The 16,002-nt window shown below is 41.3% G+C and overlaps 2 protein-coding genes across 4 annotated transcripts in view; one reads left to right on the top strand and one right to left on the bottom strand.

Moving 5' to 3' along the window:
* col9a2 (procollagen, type IX, alpha 2) overlaps positions 1–1,015 on the top strand; it is a 24,507-nt gene extending 23,492 nt beyond the window's left edge. The window contains 3 exon segments of the mRNA XM_079654639.1: positions 141–147; positions 319–432; positions 435–1,015. Coding sequence (XP_079510765.1) covers positions 141–147; positions 319–432; positions 435–712 — 399 coding nt within the window. The 3' untranslated portion in view covers positions 713–1,015.
* Positions 1,016–2,391: 1,376 nt separating this feature from the next.
* col16a1 (collagen, type XVI, alpha 1) overlaps positions 2,392–16,002 on the bottom strand; it is a 66,828-nt gene continuing 53,217 nt past the window's right edge. For all 3 annotated transcript variants that reach the window (XM_079654681.1, XM_079654682.1, XM_079654680.1), the window contains 28 exons: positions 14,837–14,890; positions 14,565–14,684; positions 14,329–14,370; positions 14,173–14,238; positions 14,023–14,067; positions 13,360–13,404; positions 11,900–11,953; positions 11,759–11,812; positions 11,597–11,650; positions 11,466–11,510; positions 11,295–11,348; positions 11,177–11,212; positions 11,023–11,085; positions 10,871–10,942; positions 10,721–10,774; positions 10,566–10,610; positions 9,264–9,308; positions 9,011–9,064; positions 8,798–8,851; positions 8,657–8,707; positions 8,251–8,340; positions 8,084–8,119; positions 7,934–7,978; positions 5,569–5,763; positions 5,266–5,329; positions 4,860–5,033; positions 4,691–4,768; positions 2,392–3,665 (listed from right to left, as the gene is read on the bottom strand). In XM_079654681.1, coding sequence (XP_079510807.1) covers positions 3,475–3,665; positions 4,691–4,768; positions 4,860–5,033; positions 5,266–5,329; positions 5,569–5,763; positions 7,934–7,978; positions 8,084–8,119; positions 8,251–8,340; positions 8,657–8,707; positions 8,798–8,851; positions 9,011–9,064; positions 9,264–9,308; positions 10,566–10,610; positions 10,721–10,774; positions 10,871–10,942; positions 11,023–11,085; positions 11,177–11,212; positions 11,295–11,348; positions 11,466–11,510; positions 11,597–11,650; positions 11,759–11,812; positions 11,900–11,953; positions 13,360–13,404; positions 14,023–14,067; positions 14,173–14,238; positions 14,329–14,370; positions 14,565–14,684; positions 14,837–14,890 — 1,980 coding nt within the window. In that variant the 3' untranslated portion in view covers positions 2,392–3,474. The remainder of the gene's footprint in view (positions 3,666–4,690; positions 4,769–4,859; positions 5,034–5,265; positions 5,330–5,568; positions 5,764–7,933; positions 7,979–8,083; positions 8,120–8,250; positions 8,341–8,656; positions 8,708–8,797; positions 8,852–9,010; positions 9,065–9,263; positions 9,309–10,565; positions 10,611–10,720; positions 10,775–10,870; positions 10,943–11,022; positions 11,086–11,176; positions 11,213–11,294; positions 11,349–11,465; positions 11,511–11,596; positions 11,651–11,758; positions 11,813–11,899; positions 11,954–13,359; positions 13,405–14,022; positions 14,068–14,172; positions 14,239–14,328; positions 14,371–14,564; positions 14,685–14,836; positions 14,891–16,002) is intronic.

The following is a 16,002-nucleotide window of genomic DNA, read 5'->3' on the forward strand; positions in this document are numbered from 1 at the left end:
GGAAACATTCATTAGCTAACAATGACATTATTGTTCTATTAATATAAAGGGAGGTCAGGTACTCTTTAAAACAGCTGCTAGTTAGGGTACTTTTTACTTAAGTACATTTCAAAGCCCTCTTTACTTTTACTTGAGTAAAGAAGTTTAGTCAGTACTTCGATTTTTACGCAGAGTATTTTTAAACACGAGTATCTGTACTTCTACTTGAGTAAAGGATGTGTGTACTTTTGCCATCTCTGGTTATGAAGTTAATTTATGTATCCAAGTGTTTATTTGGTTATGTATGCATAATTTCTTAAAATGCCCCCCCCCCCACAGGTCCTTCTGGTGTCGATGGTGTGGCTCGGGACGGTAGGCACGGCGAGCGAGGACCCCAGGGATCAGCCGGAGAGGCGGGTACCCCTGGTAAGGCGGGCAATGGGGGTCTCCCAGGTTCTGCGAGGCGGCCATGTGCCTGGCTGCGTCGGCGTACACCTCCCCCAGACTACAGGAGGCGGCCGCATCAAAGGACCCAACATTTAGAGACCTGCTCTCCATCAGCAGCTCAAAGCAGAGAGAGGGGGGAGGAAAAAGAGAGGGAGGGAGACCACTCCTCTCTGTAGGACAACACCGAGGACCAAGGGTAAGGGACAATAATGAAAAAGTGACTGGATGTATAGCGCCCCCTCCTGAAACTGAAGTTTTTGACTGGCGGGACATACTCTCATCTTAACCCCCCCCCCCCCCCCCCCCCCCACATCACCATGACAACAGCAGCACCCACATCCTTCTGCAGTCTCTAGTGGATGATGTCAGTCCCCTCCAAATATCCCAGCCCTGACGGAGGAACAGATTTGAAACCAGGCGTGGTGGAAGGTGCTTCTGTTTCACCGCGGTCACTTTAAATGTTTTTACTCACGCAATATTTTATTTTGAGATTTGTTTTGAAGTTTAGCTGCGCTGCCTCTTTTGCGACATCACACATGATGTCTTAAAAGTGTAAAAAAGGACCAATAAATGATTGAAATCGACCCTCCGTACTGTACTGTAAAATGCTTTCTCCTCTGTAAGCTTTAGCCAAATCCTTAAATCACTGTGTGTACCCCATCCCCCCCCCCCCCCCGGCTTTCTTTTCCGGAGCCTCATTTTTTTTAAACTAACGACTAGCTTGATTTCATCCTCTTGTTGCCTGGCAACAGCATATCCCGATGGGCACTCCCATCTCCCACAATGCAGTGCTGTAAATCTTTGTAAATGTGTGTTGATTATAATGTAGGGGAAAAAGGAATGGGTTACGATATGCACCAACAGATATCCTGTGTTCATAATTTCAGCGAGTAATAAAAAGTTCCGACAGATATTTAACGACTTTTCCTCGAGACGAATCAGCCGAATGTGCTTCCTATGCCACTGTCAGCCTGCACAAGGGCGTCAGCTGTTTAATGACTGCTTTATTTTCATCAACACAAGCTATTTATTGTTCTTCATATAATCATCTGTAAAGAGGTTGGCTGTTCAGGTCAACCCAAACCAATAAAGAGGAACCTTTTATAAAATCAAACGCTTTTCTGTATCGTGTGGGAATGGACACTTTCTCTCAACTCCCTTTTCTTTTTGTTTTTCCTATTTCAAATCTTCAATGCATGCATGTAAATATACTCCCGTTCTTTCCTTTGTCAAATATTCCAACCATTCCACAAAACGACGTTACCAACTCTTATTGCTCTAACGCACACTGTTAAAGGAAAACTCACTTGTTTTAAAGTTTTGCTTGAGATTTGTATGTTTTTTTTGGTCAATTGTGTCATAACATGTTAACATGATGGGTTGAATAACAATGACAGTAATGTGACCCACACACCATCAGAGTTCAGAGAAGCCCCCACCCGACCCTTCGGTGCCCTATGAAAATAAGAATTTGTTCTTAATTGATTTTCCTGGCTAAATAAAGGTTATACTACTACTGAGTGGTGGATGTAGACTCAAGCACTGTACTTAATTAGAATGTTGATGTACTCGTACTACTTTACTTCAGTATTTTTAGTTATGTATGTCCTCCACTACATTTTGGAAGCCTATATTGTACTTTTTAGTCCTCTAAATTTGATACATTTAAGTATATTTTGATGCTGATACTTTTGTACTTATGCTCAATTTGAATTCAGGACTTTTACTTGTAACAGTTTTATTTTTACAGTTTAGTATTGTTACTTTCACTGAAGTAAAAAATCTGAGTGCGTCCTCCATTACTGCTTACAAGAAATATTAAACAAGTAGAAGAAAAGATACCTCAGATATGGAAACGGAACAAAGAAATCAGATACAACTAAAGAGAAGTGCAAGACAAACACGATAAATGTACAAATATATTTTCTAAACAACACGTGTTGACAATAATAACAGGAAACAGCATCTTTGAAAAGCAATTTAATTCAGTTTAAAAAAATAAAAAACAGGAACAAAAACAACACAGCGAAATGTCTACGTACTAGAAAAACATTGGTGATACTTTTCAGAATATGTTCTCTCTCCTTGAAGGCTTGGTGGTTAGCTCAGTGATGCGTTACAGTATTTCTGGTAAATGGACTCAATAATTGCTCATATTTTTTTAATCAAATGTCTGTTGAAGCAGACAGATAGCTTTTACAGCCACTTGGAATACACAATGAGATGCTTCAAAATGGCTGCATATCCAAAAATACTGGAGTTAAATGACACAAATGCAATTTTCCTTTATAAATAATTATTTTTTGATGAACACAATATTCAATTAAAAAGCTTATTGGCATTAGAAAAATATCCTTTCTGCTTTTTTTTGATGCATTGACAATGAATACAATAGTGGCTAGCCATGCGTTTGTCTTCCTTTCTGTTGAAATAGTATAAAAATCCACTATATATAAATATAAATATATACAAAACAGTCGTACCCATCAAAAAGGGGTATGATTGCAAAGTCAGTTTCTACAGAATTGAAATATTTTTTTGGGGGGGGGATTTCTATTACAAGTCAAAAATTTAAAATGTGTATCACAGCACTGAGACAGAATATTAGAAATGCATAGTTTAACTCCGAGTGTGATTCTGTGAGGAGGGAACAAAGATATCAGCGGTGCAAGCAAAGTGCTGCCGTAACGGTGTGTATTCTCCTGCTGCTGCACATTTAGCCAAAGAGAATAGAAACAACACAAGAGGCCAGAATTAATAAACGAGAAGAAAAATAGAAATTGTGATTCCTGTTACCTCCCCTGGATTGTTTGAAATTGTACAAAAGGAGTGAAACACAGCGAGAATAAAGAGGCGATGAAAAGAAAGAATGATGTAATGAAAAGAAAGAATGATGTTGGTGTGTCTTTGCAGGCCTCATTCCAGCGGGGCCCTCAGAAAGACATTGTGGATTTTTGTACCATTCAACAACAAAGGAGCTCCTTGTGGTCAGATTTAAAAACTTTGGATCAAAGTCTTTGGCTTCCTGTCTACTCCACTTCCAGCCATTTACCAGGGGCCCTTGACTGGGCCCTTGGGACTGTACTCCACTTGATGGCTCCTACAGTCCCCTGGATTACACCGGCCGTCGCTTCCCCTTTTCCCCGTCTGCCCAGGGGAGCCCGAGACCCCAGGAACACCCTGCTGGCCCACGGGACCTGTGGGGCCCGTCTTACCGTAGCCTTGGGGCCCGGGGACACCTGCAAGAAGGGACATAGAAGGATTGACGCACGATGTTCCATAGAGAACTCATATTGAAAAATCATTCAATGTGGAAAGTTAAAGGAATAGTTTGGGTGATATGCACATGTCAAACTAATCATTTAAAGCTTTATCTGTACTTATAACTCAGTGTTTTGCACCAATACGATGCAAAAACAAGTAAATAGTTTATCTCATTTATTAAGTGAGCATGGGGAAACATTTGAGAACACTTTTGATCATTTGATGTGTTTGCTCTTTCAACCAAAACCACTTGTTGACCCAAAATACATAAACGCTTTAAGTAAAGCGATCTAAACTAGATGGTGATTACCGATTAAGAGCGATGCTACATCGATATCCTAATAGCTTGCAATTTTCCAATCAACAACAAATGCAAACTCAGTAACTAGCATCATGTATGTGATGTTAGCTCATTCCTACAGCAGGGTTTGGATCAGGTCTAGGTGTATTATCTAGTGCAGTGCTTCTCAAAGTGTGGTCCGCGAGCGCCCCCTAGTGGTCCGTGAGTATATTGGTAACATTTCACATTTTAAATTAAATAATTTCTTTAAGTTTTCTGCACTCTCGCGGGAATATCTCCGTAATGGAACGAGCTGAAGTTTCACTTTCAATTGCATGATATAGCCCAGCGCAACACCTTCATCACACACGTTGCCACTTGTTTTTACCATTTTCAGGCGATTTATAATCTGTTCTAGAAAAACGATGTGTTTTGGGATATTTGTGGAATTAGGTGGTCCGCGAGTGTTTTTTTATTGGTTAAGTGGTCCTTGGTATGAAAAAGTTTGAGAAACACTGATCTAGTGGAAAACCATTACTGATATAAGTGCCTAAACAAAATGAGACAATAGATTTGGCAACTTTTAGAGCATTGCAAAGGAATTGGCAGCGCTCGGCTCGGTTTTTGGTTGGATCATATTTTAATCTAGTTTACTCTAGTTTGAACACAACATGGCTGACTTTACTACTTCCTGATCCCTGGTCCAGTGGGGTACATTACCTGGTGCTCCTGGAGGTCCTATGTCTCCCATCTCTCCTACACCCTTATCTCCTTTTACTCCCTCTGGCCCTCGTGATCCTGCACAAAGACACATGTGGTAAAACGTTTAGAGTTAGCTAATGATGACACCTTCGTCACTGTTATGGTGCTTGAAGGACACTTGGTATACCGGGGAGTCCTTGTCCTCCTGATCGTCCTTGTCTTCCAATCTGACCCGGGGATCCAGGTGCCCCCTGGCTCCCAGAAACACCTGGAGTACCGTCTTTCCCTGGGGACCCGGGCCGGCCTGGGGAGGCCACCGACTCTGGCATCTGCATGCGAGACAGGTAGTAGGCCATTCTCTCTGGGGAGGGAAAACATGCATTCAAAAACAACGAAGTAGCAGCAAATAACAGAGCCGTGGAGGACACATGGAATAACTCTTTAAAAAGGGGGAATAACAACTACTCTAGACAGATCTTTTTGGGTCTGTTACGTAGGTTTTTTTAATCTGGGTCAACAACAAAAACAAACCATTTTTAGGATTATTAAGAATATACACAACAACAGTCACATAACAAGGCACATGCCCTCACCATCGAAGATCTTGATGACCTGCTGGCGAATGAAGTTCTTGACTTCATCATAATTGACTACAGCCTGTTTAAGAATCGAGAGAAAAAGAGAAACAAAAAGGGTAAACAATAATCAAGGAAGATAATTAAAGACTGCATTATTTACAAGAGCAGATGGAGCAAGTGAGCGCCTCTGGCCCCTGTCCTCTGTGACATCCCCTCTACTCACAAACAAGCTGGGTGTTGCATTATTTGGAGAGGATTAACAAAAGAATCGAGGCATTCAGGCTACAGGGCTGTGTGTGTGATGAGTCTGTGTCTCACATCGTTTCCTGGTGACCCTTGAGATCCAGGGTTCCCAGGGGAGCCGTCTGAGCCGGAGCTCCCCCTCTCCCCTCTGGGTCCAGCGGGGCCCATCATGGGCTGAGCATTCTTGGTGTGGTACTCTCCCCCGCCGGGGAGTCCGGGTCTCCCTCTCTCCCCTGCTTGACCCCTCTGGCCTGCAGCCCCAGCTTCACCCTGTGAGATGGACGGTGATGTTTGAAGTTAAAACAAAATCTCTTTCTCCCAAATTAGAGCAGTACCACTACGCTGGATGAGAAGGACACACCTCTGTTAAGGGTCTCAGTGGTTTTATATGAACATTTTTATTGAAATTACAGCAATGTTTCTATTGAAATATATGTTGTTTGTGTTAATAGCTTCAAGGTCATGTGACCAAGTGACTTCAAATCATATGTATCTATATATTTATTATTATTTTCAAATATAACTAACGGGCAACAGAGAATGCCTTTTACCACGCCCTCTTTATTCAACATACTATTCTATGTTGGCTTTTGTGATATTTTTGGACATATCAGTATTTCCCCTAGGTTTACTGCTTTGGGGGGGTGTTGTCTGAGCAAGGGGGGGGGGGGGGGGAGCTGTGGATTACTGTTATTGATTGATGCATCAGTGTTTCTTGGGGTCAAAAACCCTAAACTCACAACTTAAAATGAAAGCCTTTAGTTTATTTAATAAAAGAGCACATGTTCAATGTGAAAAGTCACAGTAGATAGATTAGTTGCAATTTGGTGCTATATATATGTATACAAAATTAAAAATGTTGAACACCTTGAGTTTCAGGGGGGAAGCGGGGCTCCGTTGGCGGGGCAGCGCGCCCCTCCAAGACAAAGGTAGGGGAACACTGCATACAATGACGTTTATTTCCAGAAAATGTCGACATACTGTGTATTATGGATTTAAAACACTATTTATGACATAATATACCTTGTGTTTTTTTTCCACCTACATTTTGTTTTTAGTTTCGCCATACTATACTATTTTGTTTATTTCTGATATATTGGAAATACAGTATGTTGACAAATCTGAAAAAACGACCAAGTATAGTATGTCGTAAAGTCATGGAACAGGTGTGTACTTGATTAAAAAGTCATGGCATAGTATTTCATAAAGAGTCATAGTATTGTATATTGTGGACTCCAGCGTCCACACGGCGGCGCGCGCTGAAGCTTGCCGGCAGGCGTGTCTGAAACTCGACCAACAACCAATCACATGAATCTCCCGCCCCGGACACACAAGCACGCGGTTTGATTGGCTAGAGCTTGTACTGGCATATGATTTGATTGGCTGACGCTTCCGTCGAAGCTTCAAAAGTTGAACATTGCTCAACTTTTGAAGCGAGCAACGCGCGGACCCACAATGCAGTTCGGCAAAGCGTGACGTCACCCCATTCAAAGTGAATGGGAAGAAGCGTTGAAGCTTCAACGACGGGCCGTTAGTCACAAAGCACATTATCGACTCACTCCTTATTTCCTAAGCTAGGCTAACTGTTGATGCTAATATGCTTCATATTTAACAAAGAGACAGTGGTATCACTCGTTTCATCAAACTCTCAGCCACAATTCTTGTCAACTTTTGTATTCTTTGTCACTTTGCTCTTTCTATTTAATTATTCCTCTAACTTTGAGGAGCATAAAAAGACTATCCTCAACCCTATTCACAGACGCCTTTCAGACAGCTTCTGGGTACGTCTATATCACTTTCCACACAACAGGAGCCCACAATTGTGCTTGTTTAAATACAATACAAAACTCCTGCTACATTAGCGACAGTGATTTATCAAGGACAAAGCAGCCCATAATGGACGTCTAATGTTTACACGTCACCGACAGACAAGCGGCTCTAGAAATAGAGAGGAGAAGAATAGAGGAGTCCGTCCTCGTCTCTCTCCTGTTCTGTGCAGCTAAAACCCTGACAATGCCGTCCTGTCAACGTGACAAATGGCCTCATCTAGCATCTCCCCTCTGGCTTAATAGCATTATCCCAGAGGCAGAGAATAACTTTATCACTGCGTCCACCTACACTACTGTAAGCCGGAGTCTGAGGAGAGATCCAACGGGCTCACAGACCGTTTGGAGAGGGGTGAAAGGAGGTGAGGAGCGAAGAGGGTGTCAGTGGGAGGGTCGGAGGATGGGTGAACTGATGACTGTGTTAAGTGTGGGTGATTAGTGGGTAGAAAATGGAGAGAGTAAGCGTGTTCAGCACCAAGTCTCCTTGAACTAAAGAGAAGAAAAATAGGGGGCAGCTTTGTGCATGCAGATTCAGGTCTACGGAGGTGATACAGTTTGACGACACACACATAAACGACCGCATTATATCTGTACTGCCTCGAAGCGGCTCTCACCTTTTGACCTGGCTGCCCATTATCTCCTGGTACGCCTCCAGATCCCTGTCAAAAAAGAAAGATCCATCAAAGGAACAAAACAAAAAAATCCAGATCACCACAACAAATGTACATTGATGAAGATTAACACCAGATTCAGACATTACTCACATCTTTCCCAGCTGCACCATCGCTGCCTGGCTCTCCCTTAGAGACAAAGTTGAAGCAGGAGAAACAAGAGTGAGCTATATTGGCATTGTAGCAGTTCAAATGTGATTTTTAAATTTCATTTCTGAGGGTCTACATTTTGACGTTTACAGAAGTATAGGGGTACCAACCAAAAGCCCTGGGTGCCCAGGTGGTCCGGGGGCTCCTCCCATCCCTGGAAGACCCCTCTCCCCAGCTTGGCCCTTGTCTCCATTTATACCCTACAGAGGGAAGATGGAGAATTCAAAGTCTAAGATGCTCTGCTTGTTAAACGTTCTCTCATGCGCAACAGTATAGCTCGTAATGCATCGTTTCACACAATCTCAAGGCACGTTCATTTCAACTTGTGATTTTTAAAATGTGTTTGGCATATCCTTTTTTCTGGTCATCATCCATCATCATCCATCATGTTTAGCCTCTGTAATGATTGTCTTTAAAGCATAATTAACGTTCACCCAACAAACCTCCAACAAATATTAAATCCATATCCTATTTATTAAAATATGATGGTCACATGTTTCACTGCATTTCGCTCACCAGTCCTGATGGACCAGGTGATCCTGGTGGTCCAGCTGCACCTGATGAGCCCTAATGGGTCAAATAAAAATATGTTATTCAAGTTTAAAACACCGACTTAGTAGATATACCGTCTAAAGGTTAAAAGGCCAGTGAACTTACAACGTGGCCGGAAGGTCCAGGTCGGCCCGGAGGTCCTGGGGTCCCGGGGTCACCCTAAAAAGGTCACAGATTGACCTTTAGTAATCTCCAGAGTTGCACCGATTATGATTCAATTCTGTTTCTTTGGGCTTGTATACACAGATTATGGATTTTCATTTGAATCTTTAGACACATATAAACTTGGTGTAATGATACAAAAATAGGAATACTCACATCATGTCCTGTCCTGCCTGGTGGTCCAGAGGGGCCTGAAGGTCCAGATTCACCCTGAAGGAATGAGATAGTAATGAAAAGGCATGGGATGACTCAAAACAACATGGTAGCACTCTGACAACACTTGTGCCATCACATCATTATCAGTTTGATAAAACAACGTGGCCTTAATGCACAGGCAGCAGACAGCAATAACTAGTTGTAATACAGAAGAGACATAGCGTGATGGCAAAGCAACAAGCTGTTGGCTCACCTTCTGTCCAGGGAAGCCAGTATGGCCGGTTTTCCCTTTGAATCCCTGAGGGGAGACATCAAAGAGAATTAGATTGGTACAGTATCAAAATTCACAAAGTCGATGCTGGCAAAGAACAGGTAGACGTGTCTTTGAAATCCCAAACACCTGCTCTTGGGTGGAACTCAAACCGAGATACAGAGAGTGAGTCAGAGAAATCGAATCAAAGGAGAAGTTGACTACGGCATGTGTCAGTGTCGGAATAAAAAATGGAAAGATACTAATAGAAGATATGAAGCTTAGCAGTTTCAAATGAGGTCACTAGTGACAACGGCCACATTAACAAGACTCACGATTGCACCTTCATGAGTCACCAAGCTAATTTGATTTGGGCGCGGTTGTTAAAACCATATAAAAGTCACGAACGAGTTAATCACACCCGTCTTGAAACTTTTCTATACATATGCATTCAGGATCAATCCAAAATGCAAGTCACAATCTCAAGAGGACAGAAAGTCCACCCATCGTTGGCAATCCATCTCTCCATTAAGAGCTTCAGATAGGTTTCCAATGAAAAAGGTTTAGCCATGCAGGCTGATTTCCATAGCAGTTTGTGGAACTCAAGGTGAGCCGTGGCAATGCAATTCTAAAGCATTGTATTAAAAGTATGCCTATGAAAACAAGCTGCTGTGGGTGAAACATACAGAGGGCATTGCTGACGGGAATATTAGGGAGAACACAAGATTTGCATTTATCTCGAAATTATGCAATGTGTAAACATAAATAAGAGTTTGCAAATGGCTCTGAGAGGACGTATTGAAATGCACATTGGTTTAAGATGTTAGCATGGTAACATTGGCTGATTAGCCATCAACACGAAGTATAGCTAGGGCTAGGGTTATAATTATTTTTGCAGTTATTTGGTATAGAATTAAATAAAACCTGAGCTGATAATGGTGCTTTAGGATAGGTGAAGCGAAAAATTAATCATTACAAATAATCCCGATGGGGGGCATTCATTTAAAAACCAAATTCCATGGCAATCCATTGAAATCGTTTCATGAGGAAATGAACCTGATTAGAGAAGTCATGCTCATGGCTAAACACAGCTTTTTTTTCTTTTTTTCTGTTACTGTCTTACTGTCAATGCTTGTTTTCATAACACATATTCCTAAAGGGCACCAAATGATTCATACAGATTGGTAGATCAAATGTATGATTGTCTATATTAACATCTGGTTTGAACAGCACTGCATGCCTAATTAACGATGTTTTTTTGCACTGGATACATCGGGTCATGTAGATGTGAGAGGTGATTCTTACTGGGATTGCTCTCGGTCCTGCTGGGCCTGCGGGGCCTGCCTCTCCCTGATGGAAGAAAAGCCAGCGTCAAAGGTTACATGAATGTATTTAGCTATTACACAAACTATAGCATGACCTCAGTGTGTCTTTGGATATTCTGCCAGTGTATAACTTACCCGCAGTCCTGGTTTCCCATCCTTTCCATCCAACCCCTCAATCCCAGGGGGGCCCTTTCATTGAGACAGACGGAGAAGGCGAATGAGAATTCATTTTTATAGATTCTTAGAATTAGTCAAACTTGGATAATATGCAGTATTATAACACACCATGAGCCCAGGGGAGCCTGAAGAGCCTGGAGGTCCACTTGACCCCTGAGAGCCGTGAGAGCCATCATTTCCCTATGGAAGCAAGGGTTTTCAGTACAACACATAATCCTTTTGGAATCAAACATAATGCTTAATATGAGAAGTGTACTCACTTTTTCACCTTTCAGGCCTGTGAGCCCTTCCCTTCCACTTTTGCCGGCAGGACCTGGTCCACCCTAAAATAAAAAAAACGGTGGCAAAAAAAGTTACTCCAACTAATCTAAGGGCAAGAAATTGTAATAATAAAAAGGTACAACATGTACATACTGGTGGTCCTGGGAAACCTGGTGGTCCTGGGAAACCCTTAAAATGAAAAGAGTAACATATGAGTGTGTGTGGAATGTCTTCATAAAGACGAAATGTTTCTGTCATGTGTTTTTTATACCGCATCTGCTTTGGGACCGAAAGGCCCTGCTGGTCCGGTGTCTCCTTTAATTCCCTGTAGACACAGATAGGATATACATTACTGTTGGTTTATGATAAAGAAGTGTGTGATGATAAATGAGGAAGCCAGGCTTTAAATATTGCTGAGCACAATTTATGATGAAACACTGACCGTTGGGCCAGCTTGTCCTTGGTTCCCGGATATACCAGGAGGGCCCTGCAGAGGTGAAGGTAATGTTAGCCACTAACACTAGCTCAGATTCACTGTGCAGTGTATATATTATTGACAGTGTAATGGCTTACTGATTCTCCTTTCTGACCAGAGCTTCCGGGGCTCCCACGTACGGCCTTCATTCCCTGACAAATACACACGGACAGTAAATCACTGTAACCAGCTGTCCATTCATTAAAGATGTCAGGTCGCTGTCAATCACATCCTTCTTTTATAATGAGGAAGCAACTTACAGGAAGTCCAGGCGGTCCCATGCTTCCTGGATAGCCAGATGTCCCAGGAGTGCCCTGAGGGGGGAGATCATATCATAAAAAAATTAGATAAAGAAATCTACATGTTATGATTTCAAGGGGAATTGATTGGCAGATATTTACCTGTTCGCCCTTCATCCCTGGCAGGCCTGATGACCCTGACTCACCCGACTGTCCCTGAGAATGATTGGAGTGAGGAATGATTAGAAAATGAGGTAGAGGATATGTATGATGTGATCCAGCCAAGGACAAGGCAGGTCAATATCAAAGAGAGGAAACAGCTATTCCTATCATTAATTCACAGACAGGCATTATTGAATGTTTATTTTAAAACACAGTTATCATAGCTACGACCAATTTCCAACGCCAGTACCTAAAAGTGTCTTTACAAAAATAAATACAAACCATGTTCAGGACTAACGCAGTACATTTTGTGTGCAATGTTATAAGAACAGCATGAATATTTGTTTACAATGTTTGGTCAGTATATTCAATGTTAGCTCTTTTCCATTAAGTTATACAACATTGTGTCCCGCCTCTCTTCCAGAAGTCATGTATCACTTTAAGACATCGAACAAACAACGGAAATATATGGGGGTTATTCTGTTATTGCCATACTGCAAACTTCTACCTCTGCAATGAATAACATGTCAAATTCTGAGGAAACACTGCATGTTTGTAAGCATTAATATGCATGTGCGAGTGTCCTGTGTAACCTAGCAACAGCTGCTGTACTGTATGTGGATGACAGATTAATGCTGGAAGGAAAATGAAACGTTTTTATTTTTGAAATGACTAAATAGAATATCAGTAGGTGCTTTCTTTAAAGTGGTGGCATGGGAGAATGATAATAAGCCTTTTAACTAACTTTGTTTTAATAAGAATTATCCCTTAAGAATACCTTTTAAAAAAAGAAAATTGTAAGAATTTCCTAGTGAGAGTGATTGCTGAGGGTTGTAATCTCGAGAAAGTAATTAGTGATTGGTCGTACTGAGGAGACACTAATTAGCATCTCATCAGTGAGTATGAGTGATACATGCACAAACAGCCTAAACGGATTCACCACTGCACACAGCGGAGGCTAACACCTGCTATAAAGTGCTACTACGCCGCGAATTGGTTCCATGCAGCGCTCCTTCATTTAGCATCTCTATTCTGCAAAAACAATCAATCTGTATGAGGAGGAGGGAAGGGGGAGGGCTCTGTCTGCACGGCAGTCCCACTCTCCATCACTTAGACGGCGGAATAATTGAACAACTGGAGAAAGAGACGACCAAATCGTTTCCTCATCTGAAATAACTTTCATCCAGAGCCACGGAGAGGCAGGGAGAGATGGCAAAGATGGCATAATCAAGGGCTGATTGATTTAAAAGATGAAGAAGCACAGAAGAAAGCAAAAAGAAGATTTGATTGAGATGCTAACTGATCAAACTTCCACACTGTTTCTTTTCGTGAATTTGACTTGCATAGAAGTGCTTTTTGTTTCTTTCTTCTCAAATAGAATGATCTTCTTCCATCACAGATTAAAGAATAGAGAGGATATGGATGAAACATTTTTTTTTTTAAGTGTGAGTAAAACTTACAGGTGTACCAGGTGGGCCCTGGGGACCTTGGAAACCAAGAGGTCCCTGTTGACAGAAAACAAAGAATTGGCAAGGAATTGTACTCATCTTAAAGCAGGTTTAAACTCCCTGAAATGCAGTAATTACTACAAATATTTCAATGGAGATGGCGTGTTGATCAGAATTGAAGATGCTGGTAATGTTGGGGTCATTGTATCATTTCCAGCAGGGGGCTCTGTGAAATCATGAAAAATGGCAAACACAAATTCTTCTCAATTTAAAAATCTGAAGCTTTGAGACAACTCCCAGCGGTGCTGTCCTAAAACGTTCAAAAGAAAGAAAGAAAGAAAGAAATGGAATTGAAAATCTTCCCTGACAGAAGCACTGGCTCACTTATACAGTGATTAGAATGCACTTTATAGTTCTCCAACGTCTTTGGTCTATAATAGTTTTCAGAGTGACACAAAAAAAAAAGCCTTCAAAGTACTGGAACTGTAGACCTACCTCACATTAGAGGAATACTTTGGAATAAGAATCCACCTCCACTGCTCAGTAGTGTTGCCATTAAGAGGATGGTGTGTTTTGAATTAAACCATGGGAAAATACTCTCTCCTATAAATAAGCTCTATGGAAGCCATTTTGCTGAAATGTATAGATAAGAGGCATCCCATTGCTTAATCTCACCATGAGTCCTGGTACTCCGGCTGAGCCTCGCTCCCCTGGTATACCCTTTAGTTCAGATGAAAAAAGAAAAATGCTCATTTTCAAAATGCATACAAAGGCAAACCGAAAAACAATCATGTAAAGCTAAAAATATGTTTGCGTCAGACTCACTGGCTGTCCTCTCATTCCTTCTGCTCCGGCCGATCCTGGAATTCCGGGTGATCCTGATCTGTCGTACTATAAGGTAGAGACATAAATAAGTTAAGAAAAGTTCACATTTATTTCTGTGAATGTCCTCAGAATGTGATAAAAAGACTATTAACTGACCGATGGTTGTGTTGCCTGGTCTCTTTGCAGTCTCTGCAAACACTGGAAACACACAAGACAATCAGAGTAGTGCCTCAGAGCCGGAGCTACATGCTCTCGGATGGATAACTACATGCAAGCAATGCAAGTTACAATACAAATTACGGTTTTGAAATGTATATCCATAAAAGCATAACAACACATATATTAGTGATGCTTTAATATGATTCTGGAAACGAGGAATCTTCATGTCTCACCTTGTCACAGCTGTCCAATGGGGTTACACCAGGCTTACCCTGGTCTGTCGAATCTTCCTTGACACCGTTTGGGCCTGGCACTCCAGGAGATCCTTGGGAACAGTTCCCTCCGCAGCCCTCCTGCGTTGAACACGGATAGAAACATACATTCATATATATACAGTATATATACACACATGCCCAAAGAACTGGCATGGCAAAGAGAAAGCAAAGTCAATGGATACGATAAACGCAAACTCATCAAAATATATATTTCTTACTCTAGCACTTACATCACCAGTATCTCCACTGTCTTGAGGCAGCCGTTGCGACCCAATATATCCTGACTAGAGCAGGGGCAGGGAAACAAATAACAATTACTATTTATTTTATTGCATCACATAGAATAATTAAGGTAAACCTTTATAATCAAAATCAAATCTTTGATGATCTACAAATGCAATACATATTTCCCAATGTTCTTACATCAAATAAAGTTCAAAGACAGCTTTGTGATTAATCAGTTTCTTTGAAGACTTGACTAACTCCACAATGACAAACTTTTTTCCAATTGTATGTAACTCCGGTCTGTTATTAGCAATGACATTTCTTTTGAGTTCCCGTACAGTCGAGTGATTCATGCTTATTCAAACCAGGATACACCTGTGAATTCATATGGAGGAAAAACAGCTATACGATATTTGTGTTGCAATTTTTATACATTTCGCTTTTTAAAAAGTTCCAAAGATACTGTTACAAAGAGTCACAACTTTTTCTTAGCGACATGTCCTTGTAGGACCATCTCATTTAGTAATCAGGACAAAATAAAGCACTGAAGATGCAGAATAGGCCTTTTTCAAAGATACATTTGAACTTGTAGTAGTAGGAAAAGCACAGGTGTGTGTATAATGAAATGATTAATAGCTGAATTCTGTTTGATGGTACGGTATGATTTTTGCTCGCTCACGGTTAATCTGAGACTGTTGAAAAGGATGGAGCCATCATTAGTGTTAAAATTTAAATCTCTGCTTTTCCTCCCATAACTATATGAAATGTCTGCTTTGAGGACATTTAACCCCTCATTCAGTAGGTTGTATAGTTCTGAAACTCCTTGCTTCTCTGTGTCCTAACTCAACAATACAAATACTTTTAATGGTTAATTGTATACATCCTGGTCTTTATTTTTTATGATAACCTGAAAATCACATTTTAAAAGGGACCCTTCTATACTAATTTTCTGGTTTCATAATAATGACATGTCTCCATGGTTTAATTTTCAAAAAAGCTCTTTATTTTTCTCATACTGCCTGTGCTGCAGCACCTCTTTTCCCCCTCTGTCTCAAACCAGAGCCCAGTCTGCTCTGATTGGTGAGCTGGCTGGCTCTGTTGTGATTGGTCAACCGCTTAGAGATGTCCCGCCCTTTAGCCTATCACGTACATTGTGTTGGCACACCAATGT

Source organism: Notothenia rossii (genome assembly GCF_949606895.1).
Source record: "Notothenia rossii genome assembly, chromosome: 10".
Taxonomy (NCBI): domain Eukaryota; kingdom Metazoa; phylum Chordata; class Actinopteri; order Perciformes; family Nototheniidae; genus Notothenia; species Notothenia rossii.